Consider the following 24,810-nt stretch of genomic DNA (forward strand, 5'->3'; position numbering starts at 1 on the left):
AGCAGGTAAAGTGCATGCTTGCCTTGCACAAGACAGACATAAGTTCAAGTCCCAACATCCCATATGGTTCCAAGCACTTCTAGGAGTGATCCCTGAGTGCAGAGCCAGAAGTAACCCCTGAATATATCCAGGTGTGACCCATAAAACTAAAAAAAAAAAATAAGTAAGTTAAAGTACCTTCTAATGTCATGGAGGTTGTGTAAGAGATAGTCACATGCCCTTCATGTGCAAAACCCTTTGCCCAACATGACTCCTGAGCACTAAACTATCACCCACAGATTGAGCAACACCAGAAGTGGCTCTGCCCCAGTTATAGTACTCTGAATTTTAATAATTAAAACATTAAGTATCAGGACCAGAGAGATAATACAGAGGCAAGGCACTCACCTTGCACATGACTAATTATGGTCTGATCCCTGGTACCTCATATGGTTCCCTGAAACACACCAGGAGAGACTCCTTACTCAGAGTCAGGAGTAAGCCCTGAGCACAGCTGGATGTGGTCCAATAATCTCCCAAAATTTAAAATGAAAATATCTCATGTGATATAAGTGGCTTTTGTGAAAGCTGGGATCTCAGGGTAGATTCTAAACTTGCTGTGGTCCTAGGACACACCTGGGTTCTGATCACTGCAAAGTCAACAGTGAAAGCAGACCCCACCAACCTTCAAATCCCCCACACTCTCAGCCACCCTGGGACCTCTGATCTCAGTCAGGGCACAGGGCAATTATTCAACATCCAACATGTTGCTTTGGGAAACTCCAGGAGCTCTCAGGAAAAAAATGAGGAGCCATAGGATGAAGAAGCTCCACATGTCTTCTGGACCCACTCAGATCTTTGTTTCCTCATTTCTTAGGGGTTGGAGACATTCCCAATTTTTTGTACCCAGTGGGCTCTCTTCAGCCACCCCCAAAGCCCAGGTGTCAGGCATAATCTTGACAGTCTCAATTCCTTTGTCCCTGATCCTTCCATTCCACCCAGCAGGAAGGGAATAGTCATATTCCCTGGCAGGTGAGACAGAGCAGATTCACCCTGCAAATGTCTGAGCAGGTATCTGTGCTGGGTCCCATGCTGGGCCCTCCCTTCAAGCTGGAATCAGCTCACACAGTAGGGTAACCAGGAAGCACCACTCCTCTCCCCCAGAATGTCCTGGAACTAAGTGTGTGTGATGAAGACTCATTGTCACCAGATGATCACCTCCTGACGATCCTGTATGACATCACCAAGCTCTGCTTCCGGAAAAAAACCCACGTCAAATTCCCACTCAACCCAGAGGTGGGTACAGGACTCTGCTCCAACCCTACTTCCTCCTGAGGAGCCACCTGTTCCCCTGGCAGCCTGCTGGCGTGGTTCTGGGGGACTCCTCACCATGTGACTATCCTCGTGGCAATAGTTTTGTGGCTCTGAGACATCTCTCAACTACACATGGATGAGACCCACACAACCACTACACAGGCTTGTAGAGAGGCTATGCAGGTAGCTGGCCCTGTTCGCAGAACATAGTGGATAGGCTGGAATTGTCAGCTCCTTTTTTTTTTTTTTTTTCCCTACCCTCAGCTAAGCTTCTGGGATGGCCCAGAATCCAAACAAATAGGAATGATTGGCAAGTTAAAGAGCAGATCTGGCCCAGTTCTCATCATTCAGTCAGCTTCAAGATGGCTGCTCTAGTCAAGCCTGTTCTCAGGGGATCCCACTGTAAGAAGAGCCAAGAGATAGGGGAGAGAAGGTGGTCCCATCCTTGGAGCTGAGCTGCTTTGGGTGCTGGAACTGAGCTCTCTTTTGCTATAGGCAGGCAGATGCTAAATTACCTTCATGAAAGCAAGAGAGAAGGTGATGGAGGGAAAGATTTGTCTACAGGGCTGGGGGTTAGCACCATCTCCCAACCCTTCTCAGTGATATTCCTGATGTCAAAGACATGATAGAGGGGCTGGAGAGATAGCATGGAGGTAAGGCGTTTGCCTCTCATGCAAAAGGTCATCGGTTCGAATCCCGGCGTCCCATATGGTCCCCCATGCTCGCCAGGAGCGACTTCTGAGCATGGAGCCAGGAGTAACTCCTGAGCACTGCCGGGTGAGACCCAAAAACCAAAAAAAAAAAAAAAAAGACATGATAGAAAGAGAGTCACCTGCCCCCACTACAGGAAGCATGACTGTTGTGTGGGAAAATAGACACAAACATGCAGGAGTTTTTGGGAGTGGGGGCAGCGCTATTCCATGACTAAAAAGAATCTCTTCTTCCCCAATCAGGGCATGGAAGAACTGGAAGTGGAGTTTCTGCTGGAGGAGAGGTGAGTGGTCCATATCCCAAGATTCTCACCCTCAAATAGCTTCCAGGCATGAGATCTCAGGCCCATCCTACCTCCCTTCTGCTCCTTAGCCCCCCACTCTTCACACTACATCAGAATCACACAGGAGATGCTGGAGGCTGTGGACACTAGGGTCCAACTTTTGTACTTCCTGCCGACCTATTGATTTGGACTCCCTATTTTCCATTCACAGTGGTGTGAATGGGGCTGAGTGAAAGAGGGAAAGAGATGCTTGATAAACTCACTGTCTATGGAATATAGAGACACAGGGGTATAGGCAGGATGGAACAATATCAAACATGGGCCCATGATCACAGAAAATCAAGGAGTTGTGGAGAGTTGATGGTTAGTGAGGGGAAAGAAGACTGGATCAGGGGTGACAGGGCAGGGGTGGAGGGCACATCAGGGGTGGTGGGGAGCAGTGACTTTGTACATTAACACCATAAATGTTGTTACTATTATAACCATGTCACCTAAACTATAATAGAGTAATGACTGATAATTATCATTTTACCTTTTTAGGTGGGGAGGTTTGGGGCCACACCCAGTGATACTCAGGGCTTACTTCAGTCTTTGCACTCAGGGATTACTCCCGGTGGATTAGGAGAATGTATCATATTGGGATGTCTGAGACTGAAGCTGGGTAGTCCGCATGCAGGGCAAATGCCTTCCTTACCCACTGTACTATCTCTCCAGCCCAGTATGAATTATTTTTAAAGGACCTAATATACTGGTCTGGGGGAGGGTGTATGCATGGGGAGGAGCATGTTGAGTTCAGGCTGAGAAAGAAGAGGCCAAGGGTCTGGTCCTTAAACCCCAATTATTAGAACAACCTCTCCACAAACCACCGCCACCCTACACCCCACCCACAGTCAAACCCCTTTGAAGCCAATTCTGGGAGCTAGTTCAGAGGGAGGCGACTTAAGCTCCACAGTGGGGTTAATCCCCTCTTTTTCTATAAACAAATGGTCTCAGGTGCTAGCTGGAGGATTATGGTGGGACTCAGTGAAGGTTGGTTGAAAGAGGACCAAGAGAGAGGGCAGGGCAGGGCAGGGCTATGAGGAATGACAGCATTTCTTTTTTTTTTTTTTTTTTTTTTTTTGGTTTTGGTTTTTGGGCCACACCCAGCGATGCTCAGGGGTTACTCCTGGTTGTCTGCTCAGAAATAGCTCCTGGCAGGCACGGGGGCCCATATGGGACACCGGGATTCGAACCATCCACCTTTGGTCCTGGATCGGCTGCTTGCAAGGCAAACACCGCTGTGCTATCTCTCCGGGCCCATGACAGCATTTCTATCCCAGGAGGATGAGCCCCCACAGGATGCTCAGTGATGAGGGAGCTCCCATCCTTTTTTTTCAGCCCTAGGTTTCTGGTCAGCCTGAGGACCAAGATAGGGTGAGGGGGGAAAGAGGCAGGAGCAGAGACAGAAGTTTGTCTCTTGATGGGAGAAGCCTTTGCCTGGGGCTCTTGGAACTATTTGTGAAGCCTCATTAAAACCAACTTACATTTTCATTTAATTGGGCAAATTAAAATCATTTTCATTGGTCTCACACTGGAGAGTCTCAGAGCCCATCCTTCTGTTCTGGGTCTGGCAAGACTTTTAGAAAAGAAAAAGTCTTTGAATGAAAAAGTGACTTGCAAAATGAGTTGTGACAGATTGGTCCACAGAGCCCATCTGGAGTCCTCCTGGGCTGGATTTATCACAAGAGGTTCCCTGAGGTCTTTTGCCATTTTGAAAGCTTGTATTGTTGGCTTGATTACCCAAGAACATTCCAGATAACCCAAGAATACATCCAGGACCCTCTTTGCCTGCATCAGAAACTCATAGAAGAAAGCCATAAATGGTGTTGGTGTTGTACTGAAGCAATAGTACGGTGGAAAAGTACTCCAGACAGTCCCCTGAACCCACTAGAAATGAATCATGAGTGCAGAGCCAGGAGTAACCCCTGAACACCTCCAGATATGCACCCCACAAAATCAAAGCAAAAACAAACAAATCAAAAAAAGAAAAAGAAGACATTGAGGCAGAGTGGTGCCTAACTATTTCCATCAATTAATGGATGCTTCTGACTCTTATGGTCTTTTTTTTTTTCTTCTTCAGCAGTGCTTAGATATTCCCAGCTCTGTGTTCCTGGCAGTGTTAGGAGTACCATGTGGTGCTGGGAATGCAACTCAGCCAATGTATGTGCTCCAGCCCACTAAGGAAAAAAGAGCTTTGAATCTGTTTGTCTACTTTTTCCCTTGGACATTGTAACTCCACCCTGGATTTAGGTGTACCTACTTGAGACCCTCCCATTCCGGGGAGTGGTCTTGAAAGGTTATATAAGGCCTTTCGCCTTTTGGTCTTTGGCCAGGATGGAGGTCAAATGGAAGATGGCTGAAAGGAGTTAAGGGGCCGGGCGGTGGCGCTGGAGGTAAGGTGCCTGCCTTGCCTGCGCTAGCCTAGGACGGACCGCGGTTCGATCCCCCGGTGTCCCATATGGTCCCCCAAGAAGCCAGGAGCAACTTCTGAGCGCATAGCCAGGAGTAACCCCTGAGCGTCCCAGGGTGTGGCCCAAAAACCAAAAAAAAAAAAAAAAAAAAAAAAAGAAAGGAGTTAAGATGCAGGGCTAGCTAAGAATAGCAGATGCTTAAAAGGTTATAATATAGGCCACAATGTGGTGAATAGGGTATGAATAAAGCTGATGCTTCCTGATGCCTGTCTCTGGATGAGTCTGATTCCGCAGTTCACCTAAGCCTGGGACCCGCCAGCTGAATGGGGGTTGCGGAGCCACGTGGCCTGAGATGGCAGGGAAAAATCCATCCATATCCATCCTTCACCATCCAGCAACCATCGTTAATTATTTGATGCAACAGGACATTCCATTTTGTTACTTTTTTATTTCCCCCTTCCTTGTGTTACTATAGCTGCTCTGCCCCAAGTCTCATGCATTTGGTTACAGTGCTCACAGGAGTTCATGCATGAGGTGGCAAAGGATGGCATACTTTCCTGTGGCACTGATTGGGGTGGGAGAGCTGCTGTGACTATATTTGGTGCATGTAGCAGCTCCAGAAATCAAACTTATGGTCTCCCATTTCAAGGAAGGTGATTTTAGGCTGCTAGCCATCCTGAGGACCTTTGAACATTCCATTTTAAATAAATGCCAATTTTCTCCTGATAGCCCTTCAGATGGAAGGCTTCTCAAGCCAACAGTTTTTGTGAGGACTAGGAAGTCTCTATTCTCTTATCATTGTCTCTATTTAGGCTCTCCTTTATCCTTGTAAAAAAATAAAATTAGTCAAGAATGATATATCTGCTGTGGGCCCAAGAGATAGTACAGGGGTAAGGTCTTGCATGTGGCCGACACTAACTCCATCCTTGAGCACCTTCAGTAATAATTCCTGATCGCTGCCAGGTGTGGCCCAAACCACCCAGCTCCCTAAAGAAGAATGATAGAACTGAGTATGTGTATCAATATTAAAGCACTCACTTTGCATGTGTGAGGCACTGGGTTTATTCCCTGGTGCCACAATCAGTCAATAAACTGGTGTAACTGAGCAGGGATCCTCTTTTGTTTTTCAGCCCTGATTCTCCGGAGACCATCATCACCAACAGCGTGCTGGTGGTAACTGTCCTTCTGGTGCCACAGCGGCTGCTTTCCCCCTAGGCAACAGAACTGTGAGAGGCAGCACCAGGCCAGCGAGGACCCTTAAGAGTCACCGGAGGGGTGACTCTGCTGGGGTGGTGGTGGTGATGCTGGGAAATCATTGTCCACACTCTGTGTCTCCTGTTACCCCATTCACCCCTACAGAGACACCCCTTCCAGTAAGAGCAATCTGAGGAGGCAACCTCCTCCCTCCTCTGGAACCAGTCTCATCATTTTCCCCAGCTCCTCCCTATTCACAAGCACACTTGAGTATTCAGCCAGGCACATTAAATAGCTTAGCAGACCAGGTCTCTCTCCTGTGAAAATTCTAGCTGAGCTGTGGGAGTTCAAGGCCTCGTCTGCCTTAATTGAGCCTCCTCAGTTCTCACTTGCCCTCAGGGTCAGTGCAGAAGGTTCCCTTTTGTGTTCTCTAAGCAACCCCTCAAAGCCCATGGCATGGCCAAGCATATGGCCCCTCATGACTAGTGAGTGACCTGCAGCCTGTGTTTATTCAGCACACCTGATTCTCAAACAGCCTGGATGGGGTTCAGAGATGGGAGCCAGCACACCCAGAGTTCTGGAAGTTGCTTTGACTTTGTTCATTCCTACATAGTCTTTCCTCCCAGCAGGGCAGTGCCCTGGGCTCAGCCTGACCTCTTCCTGTGTTTCAGTCTCGACAAGTCTCCCGCCTGGACGTTTGTGCAGAATCCAGGAGGAGAAAAAAGCTGGGGAAAAGTAAGTCCTTCACCTCTATCTGGGGACAGCAGGCCTGAATTCAGTCAGGGAATCAGAGGTTGATGTGACTCTTTAAGGTTCCCAGCTCTCCCCACACCAAGAGGCTGCATTTCCAAACCCCTCACACATCCCTGTAGCTTTCAGACTGCTGCATGCCCTGAGCATGGCATTGACTACATGGCCCACCCCATTCAGTGTCTCACCCCTGCTGGGACAGGCTCCCCAGTCCATTGCCTACTCAGCAGCCAGCTCAAGGGAACAACAAAAATACCCAGGACCCGGGGCTGGAGAGATAGCATGGAGGTAAGGCGTTTGCCTTTCATGCAGGAGGTCATCGGTTCGAATCCCCGCGTCCCATATGGTCCTCCGTGCCTGCCAGGAGTAATTTCTGAGCCTGGAGCCAGGAATAACCCCTGAGCACTGCCGGGTGTGACCCAAAAAAAAAAAAAAAACAAAATACCCAGGACCCTTCCTCTGAGAGTCCATGACCACAGCTGGCAGAGACCCACGACCACCATCCCATCCCAAGGGAGCAAGGCCTTCAGGTCCACCCATCTGGGGAGTAGCAGAGCCCCCAAAGTGGAATTTTTATTTATTGAAAAGGAGAGAGATTGGCAAGACCTAGGGGCTTTCTGGGGACCTTATTTGTAGACATCATCCCCTTGCCTGATTAAATGCAGATTCCTTCACTGGCAGAATGATGCAGATACTGGGCATAGGTTTGGAGTTGGTGCATTGAGTGCCTGAAGTTCTGGGGTCAACACCTTTTAAATCAGAGTACTAAATAAAATGAATAAGTAAATAAAACTTTAAAATTACTGTATAAAGAAAGGAAAATATGGGGGCCAGAGAGATAGCACAGCAATAGGGCATTCGCCTTGCAAGCGGCCAACCCAGGAGAAGGTGGTTTGATTCCCGGCATCCCATATGGTCCCTCGAGCCTGCCAGGAGTGATTTCTGAGTACAGAGCCAGGAGTAACCCCTGAGCGCCACTGGATATGACCCAAAGACACCCCCCTCCAAATGAAAGAAAGAAAGGACTGGCAATGAGATTCTGAGGGTGGTTCAACCAGCCAGCAGGCTTCTAAACTCTAGTCCTGGGAGTCTCCAGCTTTTCACAAGACTAAATATGTGGGGGAACAGGAGGTCCCCTGGGGCCCAGCTCTCATCATCTCTTCCAGAGAGAGACCTTCTGGTGACTGTAAAGGAATCCTTCGAGCACACCCAACGCATCTCAAACTGCCCCAACCCTGCCTGCTTCCACTATCCCCAATACTTCCAACCCCATATGCACGTGGAGCAACCCAAGCGCTCTTGGAGATGTGAGGTACAAAGCGGTTGTGGCTGGGCAGTGGCTGCGTGGGCAAGTGTGTCTGCCAGAGGAGCTCCTCATCATCCCCCTTACGGAAGCCTCCCCTTTCCAGCTCTGCTGCTGCGCGGTCAGGAAGGATCCTGTCTGCCAGCCCCTCGGTGGCCTCTGTGACAATGAGGTCAAGACCCTGCCTGTGGTGAGAGCCTGAGCTAGGGAATGCTTTCCTCTGCCAGCATTTTAGCCTGGGAATCCAGTGACAGGGAGAGTTTGGTGGAGAAGGTCTGCTGGAGGGAGGGGGGTGAAAGCTCATGGGATCTCTTGAGCAGAATAAAGAGTCATGGGATTGGAGAAAGTTGTACAGAGGAGAGCCTAAGAGGCTATATAGGAGCTGAGTTGATGTTGGAGATGGTCCAGGAGAGAACATGTCATATCGTGGGAAGAGCATACGTGTGTGTATGTGTGCTGACAGTTAATAATGGACAGTATCAGAGCTGGAGAGATAGTATGGAGGTAAGGTGTTTGCCTTGCATGCAGAAGGATGGTGGTTTGAATCCCAGCATCCCATATGGTTCCCTGAGCCTGCCAGGAGCAATTTCTGAGCATAGAGCCAGGAGTAACCCCTGAGCACTGCTGGGTGTTATGCCCCAAAAAAACAAAAACAAGAGGGCCAGAGAGATAGCATGGAGGTAAGGTGTTTGCCTTGCATGCAGAAGGATGGTGGTTTGAATTCCAGAATCCCATATGGTCCCCTGAACCTGCCAGGAGTGATTTCTGAGCTTAGAGCCAGGAGTAACCCAAAAAAAAAAACAAAAAGAATGGACAGTATTGTGACTCTTCATTTGTTGCCTGAGATTTCTTGCCTCTGAACATTTCTGACATGCTTTTCTGCTTTTGCTTCCTTCCCAGAGTGACAACTGTAAATTGCACATGAAGTCTACAACCTGGTAACTGCCCTCTTTCTGCCTGTTTCTCTGCCTTAATGATCCTAGGGGGTGTACTGTGGCATCTCCTTCTGAGTTTTGATGGGCATTTCCCTGATTGTTCATGGTGGGAAGCTCTTTACACGAGCTTGTAACCAGTTGTACATCATCTTTGGGTGAATGTCTATTTGTTTTTTAATTTTTTTAATTTTATTTATTGATCGATTGATTGGTTTTTGGGGCACACCCAGTGGCGCTCAGGGGTTACTCCTGGCCCTGCACTCAGAAATCACCTCTGACAGGCTGGGGGACCATATGGGATGCTGATAATCAAACTGGGTCCCTCCCAGGTCGGCCACATCAAGGCAAATGCCCTACCGCGGTGCCATTTCTCTAGCCCCTGAATGTCTATTTGAGTTCTTTGCCCATTCGTGAAGTGAATGATTTCCTTTCATCAGTTCTAAGAGTTCTTAGGTTCTCAATGTAAACCCCTTATCCAGTACACGGTTTGCAAATGCTCCCACCTATTCTGGGGCTGTTCTTTTCCCATTCTAACTAGTGTCCTTTAAAGGGAAGAAGTTTCAAGTGTTAGTGAATCCTAGTGTATTTTTTTTGGTTTTGGTTTTTGGGCCACACCCAGTGATGCTCAGGGGTTACTCCTGGCTATGCGCTCAGAAATCACCCCTGGCTCGAGGGACCATATGGGTTGCCAGGGATCAAAACCCAGGTCTACCATGGATCAGCCACGTGCAAGGCAAATGCCCTACTGCTGTGCTATCGCTCAGTCCACAATCCCAATGGATTTTTAGTGTTCCTTTTCCTCTGGGCTTTCGCGATTATTGTTCAGAATCTCAGGTTGAAGCTAGGGTCATGAGGATTTGTAGCCATGATTTCTTCCTAGATTTTCATAGTTTTCATGCTCACGTTCAAGTCTATAGTGAATTTTTAGTTTATTTTTATATATTGTGTGAAATAGGGGCCTTCCTTCCTTCTTTGACAAGTGGAACTTCCACAGACTTAGCACTGTTTATTAAAAAACTTCCCCACGCACACTTTTTATTTTGTTTTGTTTGCTTTTTGAGCCACTCCTGGCAATGTTCAGGAGGTTATTCCTGGCTCTGCACTATGGAATTACTGCTTGCTGTAAGTGGGGCTCACTGGACCATATTAGAAGCCAGAGATGGAACCTGGGTTGGTTGCAAGCAAGGCAAGCACCCTACCCACAGTATTATCACTCCAGCCCTCTTCTCCTGCCTTTGAATAGTGTTGACACTTGAGGGTTTGATTAGTTCTATGTCCCTGGACACATATTTGCATCTGTAAATTGGAGCAAACTAAGACTGCCATGGTTGGGTTGCTTCCAGGCTCCATGAGTGAAGTCAGATGAGGTAATCAAGGATTTGCCCTGCCATGGAGCTCAGTGCTGACAGTTCCTACTTCTTCAGTGATTGTCATGTGCTAAGGCCCAAGAAAGAGTTCTCCCCATACATGGTGCTTTTGCCCTGTGTTAGCTGCATAGAAAACTCAGCAGGAGCACTCCTGGCTCTGCCTTCAAGGAAATGCAAGCCATAGCTATAGAACTCAATGCCCACTTTGCCCAGCTTTAATAGTAAAGGGAATGGATCTCAGGAGAGATGCATAGGATGGAGATGCAGGGATTGGGGTCAGACTTGGGGATGCTGAGCTCATGAAGGTGAGGACTCCTGGAATACTCCTGGCTCTTCCCAGTGTCCTTACAGGAAATGGTGGCAGGTTAGACAGGGCAGGCAGGGTGTGGGCCACCAGGCCTGAGCCTAGGTTCCTTCAGGGCAGGAATGTGATGCAAGGAGAGCAAGTGTCAAGCAAGCTGTGGAAACTTCAGCCCCACCTGGAGTACAGACTTGTGAGATCAGGGCAGGGATGGGCTAGGGTGGCCATACAAACTATCAGGACAATTATGAACTGAGCCGGGAGTAGGAAGTGCTTCCCAGAGCAGGAATTCCTGCATGTTCCATAGGAGCAGGGCCTGGCTAAGCCGCTCCCAGAGTGCTGATGCAGAGCTTTGTCCAGAGATTTGAGTCTTGAGTATCTTGGAACTTCTTGTTACCCCAGTTTAGCTTAATGCTAGAAAAAGTATAGGGGTGTGGGTGAGCCTTCCTGGACTTTCCAGACTTTTTTGAGGAGGCAGAACACTCCTAATTGTTCCCAGGCAATAGCAAAGGTTCAGCCCTTTCCATTTTCTGTCTCACTGCATGTAGATGCCAGTGAAGCATAGGGAACCAAGATGGTCCTATTGTACAGATGAAAAGTCAAAGGCCCCAGCTCGCAGAAACCCCAGTGATCCAGCGCTATTTCCTGCACAGAGCTGGTAGACACAGTCGACCCAACCCTCCCACACACACATACCCCTCAATCTAGGCCCTCTCTTCCATAGCCTTCCACCACTGGACGTGCGGCTGGGCTTTAGCTTATGCCAGGCTGAAGAAGAGTTCCTGCAGAAGCGGGATGCAGTGGTGGCCCAGGCGCTGAAAAAAGTGCTGCAGCTGGAGGAGGACCTGCAGGTCAATGAGGTTGGTCCGTCCTCCCACCATCACAACCCATTCTAGCCTGTCCCTCAGTTGCATGTTCACAGGGAAAGTGGGCAGAGAGATGAGAGAAAGGACAGAGCTCCAGCCACCTTCCCAGTGTGCTGCCAGCCTGAGCTGGCTCCCAGGGCACTCCCTATTTCCCTCCTCATGCTCCTCCAAAGCCAATCCTCATTTTTCAATTCTCTCTCCTCCCAATTATGCACACTTTCTAAAAAAAAGGTTAGCCATTGGGATGAGAGTGAGAGCACATGCATTACTTTGCCTGACACCAAATCCCAACCCCACCACTCCAATATTGCTGGGTGTGGCCCCAATCAAGCAGAATAGCAATGAGAGTAGCAGAAATGCAGTTTGGCCTGCAGATCCAGCACCTCTGCTCTCAGCTTGTGCCTTGCAAAGTCAGAGGTGCACCTACAGCCCACACTCCTTGCTCCATCCCACAGCTCTAAAGCATATAAATATTTACACTCTTATAAACACGTTACCTCAATAAAAATAAATTATGGTCTGGAGTGAGAGTCCAGCTACAGCCTACCCAGGTTCAATTTTTGGTACCTTATATGGTTCCCCAAGCCTTCCAGGAATGATTCCTGAGTGTAGAGCCAGGAGTAAGCCCTGAGAACAGCTAGTGTGGCCTAAAAACAAAACAAAACAAAAAAACATTAAGGAACCCTGAGTTCTTTCTACAGCACCTCCGTGTCACCCAAACACACTGGAAACAGCCTCTGAGCATCAAATATGGGACAGAAACAAGATAATTTTGTTGTTGTTGTTTTGGGGCCACACTCAGCAATGCTCAGGGGTTACTCCTTGCCGTGGTGGGGAACCATATGGGAAGCCAGGGGTCAAACCTGAGTTGGCCACAGCAAGGCAAGCACCCTCCCTGCTTTATTATGGATCCAGCCCCCAACAAACATTTTATTTGTTTGTTTTTGGGCTACACCCAGTGACAGTCAGGGGTTACTCCTGGCTATGTGCTCAGAAATCCCTCCTGGCTCCAGGGGAACATATGGGATGCCAGGGATCGAACCCAGGTCTGTCCTGGGTCAGCTGCGTGCAAGGCAAACACCCTGCTGTGCTATCGCTCTGCTTTCCCCCGCCCAACAAACATTTTTAAGGTTTCTTCCTGCTCTTCCACAGCTGGGAGAACTCATGCCCCTTCCCTGTAGTGGCTTGATTAAGGGCTGAGTAGTAACCTGGACACACAGCAGTTGCAGCTAGCACTTTCCACCAGGGTCCTGAGCCACCCAGGCCTTGGAGCCCAGCTTCCTCCCTGATTTCTGAGGCTTGATTATCTATGCTAATCTGCACCTTCCCTCTCTCTGAGTCTGGATGAGATGCAGAGCTCCCCTTCTCCTGTTGGCACTGGGTACCTGGTGTGATGTTCATGGAAGATTTGTGACACCCCACCTTGTAGGCAAACTCTTCCCCACTGCCTCTCCCGACTTCTGTCTGCCTCTCTATTGCTTCCCAATATTACCCACCTGTTGCCTACCCTCAGGTCCCACGTATCGCCATCATGGCCACAGGGGGTGGCACCCGCTCCATGTCTTCCATGTATGGCCACCTGCTTGCGCTGCAGAAACTGAACATGATTGACTGCTCCAGCTACATCACCGGCCTGTCGGGGGCTACCTGGTGAGAAGATGGGGCTATAGTAGAATCTTTGGTGAAAGTCTCCCTACCCCAAGTCTGAATCCCTAAACAGGGATTCAGATAGGTGAGCTTCGGGTGTGAAATACGCCCTCCCGGGCCCGGAGAGATAGCACAGCGGCATTTGCCTTGCAAGCAGCCGATCGAGGACCTAAGGTGGTTGGTTCGAATCCCGGTGTCCCATATGGTCCCCCGTGCCTGCCAGGAGCTATTTCTGAGCAGACAGCCAGGAGTAACCCCTGAGCATCGCTGGGTATAGCCCAAAAACAAAAAAAAAAAAAAAAAGAAAGAAAGAAATATGCCCTCCCACGAGTCATTGTTCTGGAGCCTGTTTGGTGGGGGGCTCATAACACTGACCCCACAGACTGCCAGGAGGGGCTCTTTGAGTGCAGAAGACCAAGGTCATATGTATGCAGGTCATACATGTTGGCCATGACTACTCCTATGAAGAAGGCCCTGGAGTATGAGGGCTGAATGAATAAAACTCTGGTGCCACTACCCCGTCTGCCAATTAAGATGCACCTGCCACCCTCTCTAGAACTGTGCTAGTATGCCACCCTACTCCCAACATACCTGCCCCACATCCCTCACCCCACAGCTCTCTCACTCTTCTATTGAACAGGGACAATGAACAGTCCACAGCCCCACCAACAATGCTTCAGGAGATGACAACAACATTTTATTTGGGGAAAAAAGTTAGAGCCATACCAGGGATATTCAGTGCTTACCCATGGCTCTTCACTCAGAGATTATTCCTGATGGTGCTCAGGAGTAATATGGGGTGTTGAGGATTGAATTGGGGTAGGCCGCACATGCAAGGCAAGTACCCTGCCTACTATATCGTGCCAGCCACTGGAAAACGTTTCCTCTAATATTTGGGACCAGCAGACCTGGGTTTGATCCTTAGCATCACATATGATCCCGTGTGCCCTGAAATGTTCCCTGAGCACAGAGCCAAGAGTAATCCCTGAGCAGCAGGGGTGTTTGCTTTGAAGGCCCCAGAACACTGCTTGGAGTGGCCTAGTTGGTCCTGGCATTGTAGAACCCAAGCAGCATTGGATGCTTTGGCTCTTGCAAAAAAGCAGGCCTGGTTGGCTGAGAAGCACAGGGAAGGGCACCCAAATCTACTGAACACTGCCTGAGAGCTTCCCCCAGCACCTCCACCCAAAAGTATGGGAAGAGAGTGAACCTAGTGGAGAGCAGAATGGTTTCTATGAAGTCCACCAGTCCTGCCTTCCCAGAAAGTGACCTTCACTAACAGCCTTAGTTCAGACAGTCCTTAGTACAGCTGTGCAGAAGTGTTGCTAAAGGGCGTATTCCTGAGAAAACAGAGGCAAATAAGAGGTGAAGGAACCCCCTTTCTGCTTTGCTTCTTCTGCTGCCCAAAGGGAAGGGAAATGAAAATGAAGAGAAAGAGCAAGGTGGAAAGTGGAAAGAACCAAGAAATGTGTGTGTGTGTGTGTGTGTGTGTGTGTGTGTGTGTTTGGTTATTTTTATGTATATTTTACAACAGTCTCAGTATTTGTCTTACACTGTGTTGCTGCAGCACCATCCTAGCACCAGAGTGCCAGAACCCCACCCCCTTTTTAAATCCCAGGTTTCCTTCCCCTCCACACTCCCAGCACCTTTAGATCACAGAAAACCTGGGATTTGGAACCAGCCTCACAACCTGTGTTCAAAACTGGTTTGATCCCCTGCACAACAGTCTAATATAAAACAGAAAAATAAAAAGTGGAGCCCTCATTCTGCTTGCAGCACTTACACTGTGCCAGAAACTGCTCCAATCACTTCTTCCCTCACTGGTACTATCTTTACCGTGACTTTGGAGGTCAACACAGTCATGATTCTCCCTATTCCACAGATGGGGAGACTGAGGGTGGGAGAGAGTAAACATGGCAGGGGTGGGGGGCCAGTTTGGATTCCAGGCTTGGGGCCCAGAGACCTCATTCCTGAGCACCCTCTTTACCAAGCTGTGGCTATGGTGCCACTGGGGCTCAACAGCTATGCCCATCCTGCCCTGAAGGTGCCTCCTTCCCTCTAGTCTCCTCTCCTGGCAGATGAGATGTCCTATAACCATGCTCTCTCCTGCCAGGGTTTGGGGGCATGAGGAGTGAGGTAGATTCAATCTTGCCAATTTCACTGTTTCTCTCCAGGACCATGGCCACCCTGTACCGTGATCCTGACTGGTCCTCCAAAAACCTGGAGCTTGCCTTGCTGGAGGCACGAAGGCATGTGGTCAAGGACAAGCTGCCAGCCCTATACCCTGAACAGCTCTCCATAATGCGGGAGAAGCTCCAGCAACGCAGCCAGGAGGGCTACAAGGTCACCTTCACAGACTTCTGGGGTCATCTCATTGAGTCCTGTCTGGGAGATGAGGTAGGTAGGAGGGGCCGGCTACCCTGGCAAAGGCAACTCTTATTTCCCCCACTGGGGAGATGGAAGAGGACCTGGGTGCCTGGTGAGGAAGATGGGGAACCATCTTCCCCTATTGTATTCTTTTATGACTAAGACCTTCATGGGGGGCCTGAGATGCAGCCTTCGGAGAGGCAGCCATGGCCCATGGGGAGGAAGCAGAGAGGGATAGGAGAACCCCCAGACTATGGCTATTCTGGAACCCGAGAAAGGTAGGGCAAGCAGAGAGGATGCACCCTCACCTACTATGAAGTCTAGAAGGTTCAACTGGGTCTTTGAAGAGTTCTCCAGCCCCAGTGGGCCTGCCTCATTCTCCCCGCCACAATCAGTCCTAAACTAGGAGCAGTTTGATGGGCAGTGTGGCCAAGGCATAGACACACCACAGATTTTCATGATCATAACCATGATCTTTTTTGTATGTTTGTTTGTTTGTTTTTTTGGTTCACACTGTGCAGCGCTCATGGGCTACTTCTGTCTCTATGCTCAGAAATCGCTCCTGGCAGGCTCTGGGGACCATATGGGATGCCGGGATTCAAAACACCGTCCTCCTGCATGCAAGGCAAACGCCTTATCTCCATACTATCTCTCCGGCCCCATCATGATCTTTTAGTCAGCATCTGACTGGACTCCTTCTCATAGTCACTACACAGAGCACAACCTTAGAGTAGCCCACAAGCCAAAGGCCAGAGCAGTCTCAGTCCGTGCTATTTCAGTAAGGACTTCCTGAAGGGACTTGGCTCAGAGCCACCATAGCTTCATTCAATATTACTAGGGTCTTTTGGGTTTTGGTTGGTTGGTTTTTGTTTTGTTTTTTTTGTTTGTTTATTTGGTTTGGATATTTTATTTCTGGGCCATACCTAGTGATGCTCAGTGGTTACTCCTGGCTCTGCACTCAAGGAATCACTCCTGGTGGTGCTCATGATACCAAACTCAGGTCTGCTATGTGCAAAGCAAATGCTGTACTATATTTCTCCAGTTTGCTTGCTTGCTTCCTTCTTTCTCTTTCATTCTTTTCTTTTCTCCTTCCTTACTTCCTTCTTTTGTTCCTGTCTTTGTTTCTGTTTTTGCTTTCTTTTCTTCCTTTCTTTCTTTTTTCTTTCTTTCATCAAGTTTCACAGGGAACTCAGCCTACAAAATTATTGCAAATAGAGGGTCAGAAGAGACGAGGCCCTGTCCTCCCTTCCACATCATTATTTGTGTCCTGCGACACAAAGATGCCCCAGTCTCAGCCCTAAATTGCAAATCCAGGGCTGGAGCAGTAGAATGGTGTGGATAGGACACTTTCCTTGTAAGCAGCTGACCCGGTTTCAGTCCTCAGCATCTATAAAGGGCCCGGAGTCCTCCAGGAGTGATTCTGAGTGCAGGGATTGGGGTATCTCCAGAGCAAGTGTCTGTGTTGCCCCCCATTTTTTTGTTTGTTTTTTGTTTTTTGGGCCACACCCGGCGGTGCTCAGAGGTTACTCTTGGCTATCTACTCAGAAATAGCCCCTGGCAGGCACAGGGGACCATATGGGACACCGGGATTCGAACCAACCACCTTAGGTCCTGGATCGGCTGCTTGCAAGGCAAACGCTGCTGTGCTATCTCTCCGGCCCTATGTTGCCCCCCCATTTTTAAAAATGCATTGCAAATTCAACCTCATTGTCCTGGATGGGTGGATCAAAGATGAGGGAGGGAACATTGGACTATCAGATGGGGGTCATTGTAAGAGCTATTGTAACTCTGATTGACTGGGACCCCATGGCAGCCTGGCACGAAACGAGCTGTGGGACCTTCAAACGTACTCTTCTTCCTGGGCTTCCTAGGGCTGTGTGCTGGGGATATCATTATAAGTGTCTAAATATTATAAATATTTCTTCTGCCACAGAGTGAAGACTGCAAATTGTCGGACCAGCGGGCCGCTCTGAACCAGGGTCAGAACCCCCTCCCCATCTACCTCACCATCAACGTCAAGGATGATGTCAGCAATCAGGACTTCAGAGGTGATGATGCTGGTGGCTCCCAGTTCATTAGGGGGTGAGGAGGCTTCCCCAGTACAGCTCCCATCTCCACACCTTTGCCAACTCCCTCCCAGAAAGTTGAACTGACAGCCTTGCCTCGCGTTTCTAGAATCTACTGTTAGATGGGAGCTTGTGAGCGGGATGGGTGGAATGGAATGAACCAAGCAGGATTGGCTGACCTAATCAAATGGGAAATGAAGGTCCTGACCAGAGAAGCCGGTCACGGGTACCCCCTAGTGTCGTGTAGGGGAACTGCGGCTCTGCGTTAGCACCGAGGTCTCTAACCCAGTGCTTCTCAACCTTTTTGTGCAAGGGCACACTTTTTTCATGAAAAAAATAATCATGAGACACACCACCATTAGAAAATGTTAAAAAAAATTAACTCTGTCCCTATATTGACTATATAAATTAATTTTCTTGAATAATAATCAAATAAACACAAAGAAATTATTTTATGATTACTTTATTATGAAATAATCTAATGATTGGTCTGTTTGTGAGCTGAAGCCGCATGTTACGGATGAAATTGGAATTTTTCCCACGGCTCACCAGACAATATCTCACAGCACACTAGAGTGCGCGGCACAGTGGTTGAAAAACGCTACTCTAATCTACAGAGTGGTGCGAGTTCACCCCCTATGAGGTGGGAATGCAGAAGTATGGGGCCTACATCCCAAGCGAGCTCTTCGGTTCTGAGTTCTACATGGGACGGCTGATGAGGAAGATCCCAGAGTCCAATATATGCTACATGCTAGGTGAGTTCCCAGAACCCCCATACCTGAATGGGGGATCAAGAGAGCCTGGGTCACTTCTTGGGCTGGAGCACTTCTGATATTTGTCCCTTCCCCCCATCCCAGAGGAGCTTGAGCCCCTCTCTTTAGTCTCCTTAACACACTTGAGGGACCTGACAGGGGATCTCAAGTCACTGTAGAACAGAGGGATCCTCCAGTTTCCCAGATCTACTGAGAGCCAGATGGGAACAGCAGGCTGAGATGGAACCTACTGCCTCCAGGCACCACCTGCCCTGAGATCCAGGAACAGTCAGAAGAGGGACATGGGTGATAACAGAGGATGTGTGGGACATAGACTCAGAGCCTAACTGTACCTCAAGGCCACCCTAAAAGCATACCCACCTTTTGAGTTTCTGCCAGAATGATGACCTTTCAGAACCCCTACATCCATGCAGCCTTCCAAGATATTCCACTCTGAGCCTGTGCCCCCCAGTAGCCCACACAAATCCGTCCTTGCTCCCATCACCCATGCTGGTGGGCCTGTGGTTCTGAGTTCTAGAGCTAATGCACAGGCTTGAACTCTGGTGCCTCAATCACCAGCTGTGTCAAATTCATCAGATCATCAACCCCTCTGGGTCTCAGTTTCCCCATCGGCAATATGGGGCCTAAGTGTGAAGCCAAACTTAGAAGGAAGGTAGTTGAGTGTGTGTAAAAGATTTTACAGGAGTGTTATTACTGAGGCCCCTCATGTCTATGTCCTGGTAGTGAATTCTGCCTAGTTTCTAGTTCTGCCCGGTGCTGTGCTCTGTGCAGAGCTGGTGTGGAGACAGATGAGAAGGGTAGCATTAAGACATGAGTCTGCACCTGTTGGCACTAAATCAGAGGGGTATCTGCCTCACCCACTTTTGAACCTGAGAAGTGCTATGAGGGTGGGGAAGACCTGGCCTCTGCTAGCTGCATTGGGCTGGGGTAGTGGCAGCTCATACGTCCAGACTCTGAGCAACTGCTCACAGTGGACCCTGCACCTTAGGTCTCTGGAGCAGTATCTTCTCCTTGAACCTGCTTGATGCCTGGAACCTGAGTCAAACCTCAGAGGAGTTCTTCCACAGGTGGACACGGGACCATGTGCACGACATTGGTGGGTGACCCTATGGGGGAAAGGAATGGTTGGGATGGAATTCAGACCACTGAGAGCTAGTGTGTCTGCTCACGTCCCACCGTGATGGGGAGGCCGCCAGTGTGGAGGAGGATCCTGGTGGAGAAGGGACTTATGGGACACAGCCAGGACTGTGGGGCAACCTGGGCACCTCCAGCTATCTGAGTGACATGCCCTTCCTGTCTCTTTTCCTCACAGAGGACGAGCCAATCCTGCCTGAAGTCCCCAAATGTAATCCTAATGTCCTAGACACCACAGTAGTGGTCCCAGCCACATGGCTGTCTGACACTTTCCGCAGCATCCTCACCAAGCGAATTTTTGTGTCTGAGTTCCACAACTTCCTGCTAGGGCTGCAGCTACACAAAGACTACCTCCATAACAGCCAGTTCTCCAAGTGGAGAGGTAATTCCCACAGAATGGCCCATTCTTCATTTGGAGAGGTGACCAATGCAGCTTTCTGTATCATCTCTGCTGGAAGGAAGGTGACGTAGAAAGTAGGGGAAGAAAAAGGTCAGGAGTAGCCCCTGTGTACATACTCCCTGGGAAGAGGCAGACCCAGCCCATGGGGCCTTCCAGGCATGTCAGGGAGAAATTTCACACCAGGGATGGAATAGTGTGTGCAGTTAACACAATGCTGGTGCCAATTTGTGCTAATTAAGCTGCATCCAAACAGTTCAAATTGGCCTCAGCATAGTTAGTGAATAGAACACAATACTCACTCAATCAGCAGAATCTGCTCCAGTCCTGGCAGGTAGAATTGGTCAGCTGTGCTCTTGACCTCATAATTTCAGGGTCTCCCCCTCGTCTACCAAGGTGCTAGGCTTACTTGTCTTTTTTTTTTTTTTTTTTTTTTGCCACCATCTGCAAATGGCCTGAGAATCCCTGTCTGCACTGTTGTGGGCAGAATAGAAAGCATGTGTCAGGCCTGGCTTCACAGGACAACCTTTGTGGCCTTCCCAAATTCCAGGGTCTGGAGCCAGTAGGTTTTTGGTCTTATTCTACAAATGCCAGGATGATGCTATGCTTCACCAACTCAGCCAGAAGGATCTGGGCAGCCATAGGGTATCCTAGCCAGGGGTGGGACCACAGATGGGACCAGGTTGAGGAGCCCTGCCAGCTGCCTCTGGCCATGGCTATGAGAAGGGCAATCACCAAAGCCTGAGAGTAACAGGAAGCCTCGGTTGCAGACACAATGCTGGATGGATTCCCAAATCAGCTGACTCCATCTGCAAAACACCTGTGCCTGCTGGACACTGCATTCTTCGTCAACTCCAGCTACCCACCCCTCCTCAGGCCCGAGAGAAAGATTGACCTCATCATTCACCTCAACTACTGCGCAGGCACCCAGACAAAGGCAAGTGCAGCCAGCAGAAACTGCCCCTGAATCAGGACTGAGCTTGCACTGGAAATGGCAGAACATAGTCTAAGAAATGGGGCAGAGGGTGACCCACACGTTTTTGTATCAGCACATTTGCTGCATTTGGCAATGCTATAGCTGCTCCAAAAGTGGGGACAGAGAGAGTTTTCTAAGAATAGCCTTAATAAAGGCCCTGTCAGGGGTCAGAGAGCTAGTTCAACAGGTAAGGCACTTGTTTTGCATGTGTCCAGCCTCATTTCAATTTCTGACACCCCAAATGGTCCTCTGACCACCAGGAGTGACTCCCATAGTACAAAGCTTCCAGAGCCCTCAGGTACCACCATGTGTAACCCAACCCTCAGCTCCATAATAGAGCCCCATCAATTCTAGGGCTGCCCCTGCTTTAAGTGCATGTGCTTTCCTGCTTTCAAATAATTCCACTGTGTTCCTCCTCCAGGAAACATGAGTCTCCTTCTAACTACACTAAAGAGCCAGGACTGCAGATTGTTTTTGATTTGCTCTGGGAATGTTTTATGGGAAAGACATTGATTTGGGAGTCCTCTTCAATAGTCTATTATGCAGCCAGGGAAGGTGACATGGGGAGGCAGATGATAAGGACAGCACAAAACTACTATTCCCACAATCATAAGTGCAGAAACTGAGGCACAGGAAAGGTGAGTGGCTTGCCTCAGATCATACAGATAATAGCCAGAAACAAATCCTGGCCTCTGGTTCCTGCTCTTTCTGCCACATAGTACTAGTAAATTCCCCAGCCTAGTAGCTATTTATGAGTTTCAAGGTCCATGCTCACTGTGACTATGGCTCCATGGGGAGCAGCAAAAGCTACCCTCCGGCCCCACTCACATCTGCACAGCTCTGCTGTGAGTGAGGAACCCAGAAGCTTCTATCCACTTCACTTTGGGGGAGAAACTTGCAATTGAACACAGCAGCCTCAGGCCCATAGTCCTGGCCTGCTCCATGCTTAAAAACAGCATGCACAAGCAGAGCAGTGGCAGCCCTTAGTTACTGGCTGAGTTGATGAGAAATTTGGTGCTGAGCCCTGCACCTCAGACTCACCAGCCACCCTGTGCTCTTGCAGCCCATGCAGCAGACATGCGAGTACTGTTCAACACAGAAGATCCCATTTCCTAAGTACACGCTGCAGGGCGAGGAGGACCACCTGAAGGAATGCTACCTCATGAAGGACTCTGAAGATCCACATGCCCCCATTGTCGTCTTCTTCCCACTCATCTGTGACACCTTCCAAAAGTACAAGGCACCTGGTAAGCCACCCACAATCACCATTAATTGGGATTCCCCAGAGCAGCCTGGGGCTGAGAGCTTCTGAGCCAAGATGCACAGAGCACAGAGCCTGTATCCCACACCTCTAACTGTTCTCCAGACAATCCTGCCCTGCCATCCTGAGCTGGGCGTTGGCAGCAGAGAAAAGCCCAGCTGTGAGGTAACCATGTTGTCCTAGCACTACCAGCTTGTCCAGAAGTGGTTGACAACCTGGCACCATGCAGTATTAAGATGATCCTAGGATGGGCCCTGGAAGGTCTATGGAAAGATGTGGGGGGGGACAGGTTTCCATGCAGGTGTGGTCTTTGATTTTCAGGATGGGCTCCAGGGAGGGAGGTGGAAATAGGGGTAAAAACCTGGGAGAGTAAGTCCTGCTCTAAGTACATCATCTCACTGCCCCCAGGTGTGGAACGGAGCCCTGAGGAGCTGGAACAGGGCCAGGTGGACATCTATGGCAGACACACACCCTATGCCACCAAGGAGCTGACGTACACAGAAGCAAACTTTGACAAGCTGGTGAAGCTCTGTGAGTACAACATCCTGAACAACAAGGACACGCTCTTGCAGGCTATGCGTCTGGCCGTGGAGAAGAAGCAGCTGAATAACCAGTGTCCCCCTTAAGTATCCAGGAGCCCAGTGGATCCTATGTCTATTGGCAGAGCACAGAGCCCACAGGGCTGACAGCTGGCACAGCCACTCTGTTCTTGGCCAGGGAAGCATGCAGACTGGCTCAATCTTTTACCCCAAGTTTTCTATTTTTCGAAGTTGAGAGAAACAGAAAGACAAAAAAGAAAAAGGGAAAAAATATCAAGGGAGTTGTGGAAAAGAGTGTGGCCTGACCAGAGGCTGCCTCACCCCAGGAAAACTCAGGCTCTGCAGATGCTCAAAGATCTCCTCCAACCAGGAAGGCATGGACAGAGAAGCCAAGAAGCATTCTGGATCTCTGGCAAAGCACTTTTTTAAAAAAAAAATTTTTTCCCAGCCCATCAGGTTCTTGGAATTTTTATTATTCTTACAGTGTATTCTGCAGCTTTTGTGGTTGTGTATCACTGTTCATAAGAAGCTCAAGGAGAGCTGGATAGAGCAAGATGGGCATGTGTCTCTCCAACAGCAAAGCCAAAAGGATCTCTAAATTCAGCAGTGGTTCTGCAACCACTCAGAGTCCCAAGACTAGGCAGGCCCAGGATCTAACCATCAATCCCTCTGATGGTTAGAGGGATGGGGCAAAGGCTGTGCACAACTCCCTTGAGCAAACAGGGACATAGGGTGCAGCTTAGGCAGGTGTATGAAGGCAGCACCCACCTTTACCCTCACACCCCCCTTCCCTCACAGACCTGCTCCAAGAATATGCCTCATCCTGCTTCCCTGCTCTCTGACACCACTTGGGGTTATTGATTTCAAAATGGGATTCCAGGGCTGAGGGATTCCACAGCTCCCTCCAGCTGCTGACAAATGCCTCTGTCTCAAGAGTGTGGAACACTGGAATCACTCATGGGATGGCTGCCCCCTGCTTCTGGGGCACTGACCTACCACTCTGGAAAGAACAGAGGGGACAGGCCCAGTACCTGTGAATGCAAGTGAATAAAAGCTCTTGGTCAGCCTAGAGACCTGCCCTGCATTTCCATCCTCATGGCGAGGTCTCCACACCATGGCTCCAGCTCTGCTCGCAGTGAGCAGCATGGCAAGACCTCCTTGTTTCATAAGGCTAGACCCTGCCTTGGATTCATCAAAGTGCATGAAATGAAGTTTATAAAAATTATATTTGTATCATTCAACCACAGAATAAAAGGCCCTCATTGAGAAATTCTGTTGGTTCAGTTGCTTTCACTATCTGATGCTAAAAAGTACTCCTATCCCCTCTCCACCCCACTTCCTCCACAGCTGCAAGGGTTCTCCATCTCCTCATGGCCCCACTCCTCCTTCTGGAGGGGGTACTTTTCTGTTGTTAGGAAGTCATCTCTCTCTCTCTCTCTCTCTCTCTCTCTCTCTCTCTCTCTCTCTCTCACACACACACACACACACACACACACTGCTTAGACTCAGTTTTCTAAGACTTTGAGTAATAGTGCAGTTAGGGGAACGTGAATATTTTCATAAATCATGACATCACTTCTAAAACAATAATCAGGCTGAGGCTATAGTGGTTTGGAGGGTTGGAGCAAATGCTTTCCATGCAGGAGCCTCAGGCCTCAACCTTGGTGCCACATGATCCCCCAAAGCATGTTGTATGACCTTCCCCAAGCATCAAGTAAGGAGTAGTCCTTGAAGACTGTTGGGTATGGTCCCAAAGCAAAACAAAACTGTTGAAACACCCTGCTTTTACCCCAAACAACGACAGTCCCTAGCTTCCTCTTTCCTTTTCACCTATCTCTCTGACAAGTAAAAGTCCACCTACACTAAATCAGCTTATAGGTTACAGACTAAATCAGCTTATAGGTTATGGCTTATAGGTTACACAGTTTATAGAGACTTTTGTCTCTCACTATACCCTCCCCTTCCCAGTTGGGATTTGAACTGGTAAATAAACAGAAGTTTTGGTTTGGCTGGCCAAGAGACCATGAGGCAAGAAGCCACCCAACTTTATTATTCTCTCCCTCATGACTGTCTTGGTTTATTAATTCTTTGTGACTCCACCCAGGGTAGAATATTTTTACACAAAATGAACAAAAGATGCAATACTTTTAGTGTCACTAAGCAAGAAATAAGTAAGACCACATACGGAGTGAGGACAAAT

At 49.0% G+C, this 24,810-nt stretch overlaps 1 protein-coding gene across 1 annotated transcript in view; it reads left to right on the plus strand.

Annotated features, from left to right (window-relative positions):
• Nucleotides 1-22,697, plus strand: part of PLA2G4E (phospholipase A2 group IVE) — a 70,555-nt gene extending 47,858 nt beyond the window's left edge. The window contains exons 4-20 of the mRNA XM_049781684.1: nucleotides 1,144-1,275; nucleotides 2,247-2,287; nucleotides 5,868-5,910; nucleotides 6,603-6,670; nucleotides 7,852-7,993; nucleotides 8,091-8,174; nucleotides 8,885-8,922; nucleotides 11,312-11,447; nucleotides 12,967-13,103; nucleotides 15,272-15,494; nucleotides 17,398-17,512; nucleotides 18,148-18,285; nucleotides 19,292-19,399; nucleotides 19,616-19,819; nucleotides 20,605-20,771; nucleotides 21,874-22,057; nucleotides 22,480-22,697. Of these exons, the coding sequence (XP_049637641.1) occupies nucleotides 1,144-1,275; nucleotides 2,247-2,287; nucleotides 5,868-5,910; nucleotides 6,603-6,670; nucleotides 7,852-7,993; nucleotides 8,091-8,174; nucleotides 8,885-8,922; nucleotides 11,312-11,447; nucleotides 12,967-13,103; nucleotides 15,272-15,494; nucleotides 17,398-17,512; nucleotides 18,148-18,285; nucleotides 19,292-19,399; nucleotides 19,616-19,819; nucleotides 20,605-20,771; nucleotides 21,874-22,057; nucleotides 22,480-22,697 (2,178 nt within the window). The remainder of the gene's footprint in view (nucleotides 1-1,143; nucleotides 1,276-2,246; nucleotides 2,288-5,867; nucleotides 5,911-6,602; nucleotides 6,671-7,851; nucleotides 7,994-8,090; nucleotides 8,175-8,884; nucleotides 8,923-11,311; nucleotides 11,448-12,966; nucleotides 13,104-15,271; nucleotides 15,495-17,397; nucleotides 17,513-18,147; nucleotides 18,286-19,291; nucleotides 19,400-19,615; nucleotides 19,820-20,604; nucleotides 20,772-21,873; nucleotides 22,058-22,479) is intronic.
• Nucleotides 22,698-24,810: the final 2,113 nt, after the last annotated feature.

Source organism: Suncus etruscus, chromosome 10, assembly GCF_024139225.1.
Source record: "Suncus etruscus isolate mSunEtr1 chromosome 10, mSunEtr1.pri.cur, whole genome shotgun sequence".
Lineage (NCBI taxonomy): Eukaryota > Metazoa > Chordata > Mammalia > Eulipotyphla > Soricidae > Suncus > Suncus etruscus.